Below are 3,031 nucleotides of genomic sequence, written 5' to 3'. Positions count from 1 at the left end.
AAGCATGTGTCGCAAAGTAAAATGTAATGAATAAAGATGAGCAAATCCATTGGATTCAAATTGGATTTGGTCCAAAAAATTATTCTGATTCTTATTAGATTCCCTGGGCTGGGCGCTCTTCACTTGACCCAACTGCTCAGTTTACTGTACAGGAGTAGGACACTTGTCTTAGGTACATTATGTCTGTGCCATAATTTGGATCCAAATCTGAAAAGAATCTAAAAGTAATCTCCGGAGAATCCCTAATTTCTAATAACAAGTGTATAATTTCAGTAGCAGATGCTAGTATATCTCCAACACGAAAGAATGAAAACTGCGGCAGCTCACCGGATAAACTTCAGGCTTTTATTAAAGTTGGGTGTACATACAGGTGCAGTTTCACAAAACGAGCAATGTCCGTTTAACACTAAACCGTGCTTCTTCTGGCTAAACCATGCCAGAAGAAGCACAGTTTAATGTGAAACGGACGTTGCTCATTTTGTGAAACTGCACCTGTATGTACACCCAACTTCAATAAAAGCCTGAAGTTTATCCGGTGAACTGTCGCAGTTTTCATTCTTTCGTGTTGGAGTTTGACAGTTGTATGGACCTTACCGCTGAGCACCACCATACAGAGGCTGATTAGAGTGGCTGTACCAAGTTTCATTGGATTGGGGGATGTGCATCGCTCCTGGGGCATGTCAGTAGTGCCAGGTAGACATCTAACTATTGCCTGTTTTTGAGATACTAGTGTGTATATATATATGCTACTATAAGACAACAAAATTTGGAATTAAATAAAAGTTTTCTTTATTTTTGAGAAACCTTTTTAAGTGTCATCTTTATGTCCTTGTTTCTGAGACTATAGATAATAGGGTTAAACAGGGGAGTGAACACAGTGTGCAGTAAGGATAAAATCTTATCAATAAGCGATGACTGTCCTTTAGATGGGATCATGTATTTAATGGTTATTGACCCGTAATATGTCCCCACAACAATAAGGTGAGAACTGCAGGTAGAGAAGGTTTTCTGTTTCCCAGTTGTGGATGGTATCTTAAATATGGCGAGGAAGATATACACATAGGTGACAATGATAAACCCACATGGAAAAATAAAAAGTGGCATAGAAAAAAGAAGTATTTCTATGTATATATGAGAAGTGTCCGAGCAAGAAAGCTTCTGGAGCGGAGAGAAGTCACAGTAGAAATGGTCAATGATATTGTCATGGCAAAAATTTAAATTTGCAACGGGCATGACTCCGGAAAGATTAACAGTAAGACCCACCAACCATGGCCATACTGAAAGACCAACACGTAACTTATAGTCCATGATACTGGAGTATCTTAGGGGGTTACAGATGGCCAGGTATCGGTCATAGGACATCACTGAAAGAAGATAACATTCTGTAATCATCAAACCACTGTAGAAATATAACTGTGTAATGCAGGAGGTGAAAGTCATTATTTTCAATCCTAGTAGAATAGCATCGAACATGTTGGGTACAATAATGGTGGAAAGTATAAGGTCAGAAAAGGAAAGATGACAGAGGAAGAAATACATGGGGGACTGGAGCCGGGCATTGGTGCACACTAGGACGATGATAAGAAGGTTTCCTATAATTGTTAGAAGAAAGATGATCAATAACAGAATGAAAAATATAATGCTGAAGCTGTAAAGATTTCCGAAACCCAGCAGGACGAAGTCTGTGACTCTTGTTTGGTTCATTGTAGACAATTATCAGATCTGTAACTGGAACAGAGAAGTGATGTTCATCTAAAATGAAGACAGCGATTTCGGCAAATAAAAAAAAAGGCAACTCTGTAGCCACTTTGTAGGCAACACCTCTTACCCTGAGGATGAAGTTTACTGCTGCACCTTCTTATTTTTCCCTTAACAGCGCTGCCAGCCGCCCGCTGTACTGAGAACTGCATCTTCCCTCATTGTGCTGGAACATAGAACCTAAAATGTTTGTCTGCGGAGAAGAGTCTTGGCCAGGAGAAATCTTCCTGATGGCCCAGGACAGATGGCAAAAAAAGAGAAAGGTGAACACTGTCCCCTGTGAGTCACTTATATGGTCTTACATGGCACTCGCCTACAGCTGGTATCTCCTGCCATATGGTCTATTGCTATATGGTCAATGATTTTATTCAGTAACAATAGAGCGGTATTAGTCAGTCATTAGTGTGGTAATGGTAATGGTGGTCATGGTGTTGCGGTATTGTCCCTTATTGGTAACACACAAAACAAAGCAGTATGCACCTGTGCACACATTTCCTTTTATCTGGAGATGCTGACCATTTTTTGCTTTTTGTATCATTGTTAAATATTGGTCTAAGTATACAGGATTTGGTGAGTAACAGTTTGGTGATATATCTCATTAGTGATTGTTACAGGGGGTGTAGAGAAAAGAAAGACAGAGACGGCGCTCCAATGGTGCAGGTTAACTTTTTTCAAAGTAGGTACGTGTGGAAGAATAGCAAAAAAGGCCGCTCATCTCAACCAGTTGTGCTATTGGTTGGCATAACACTGGGAATCGGTTTGTGTGGGTAGCGGTACAGTCTGGGAGCTGCCGATCATTGGTACCGCTGGCAGCGATCCAGAAAGCAGCTAGAAGCAGGTTGTGGGAATCACTGGCGGGGAGTGGTTCCAAATCCAACTTGCGGTATCAGCGCTTCACCGGGGTGTAGAAGTAGTTGTTGCAGACAGTTTCCTGTGAAAACTTTTTATTCACCAAAGTATAGATTATACAAAGGCAATATCAGTTACACAGATAGCTGTGTGCTCAGGACTAGGGATCGACCGATTATGGGTTTGGCCGATATTATGGGCCGATATTCACGATTTGGGCGTTATCGGTATAGGCAATTGCCTTGCCGATAACCCGATAATGCACGGCCCCCCGCACCGCCCCGACCGCTCCGCGCCGCACCACCCACCCACCGCACCGCGACCGCCCACCCCCCACGCACCCTCCATCGCACCGCCCCGGCTCCATTGCCGGGGTCCACACTACTTCTGGCTCCTGTTGCGTCCTGCGTTACGCTGTGCGCAA

The 3,031-nt window shown here is 42.8% G+C and overlaps 1 protein-coding gene across 1 annotated transcript; it reads right to left on the bottom strand.

The window, feature by feature from the left end:
* Nucleotides 1-708: 708 nt before the first annotated feature.
* On the bottom strand, nt 709-1,713 carry LOC130296928 (olfactory receptor 11L1-like; the record flags this gene model as incomplete). Its single annotated transcript, XM_056548994.1, has 1 exon — nt 709-1,713. A coding segment is annotated over one exon (924 nt), but the record flags the coding sequence as incomplete, so codon positions are not given.
* Between the last annotated feature and the right edge of the window lie 1,318 nt (nt 1,714-3,031).

The sequence above is a fragment of the Hyla sarda genome, chromosome 12 (genome assembly GCF_029499605.1).
Source record: "Hyla sarda isolate aHylSar1 chromosome 12, aHylSar1.hap1, whole genome shotgun sequence".
Lineage (NCBI taxonomy): Eukaryota > Metazoa > Chordata > Amphibia > Anura > Hylidae > Hyla > Hyla sarda.
This window is presented reverse-complemented; position numbering and strand designations above follow the sequence as displayed.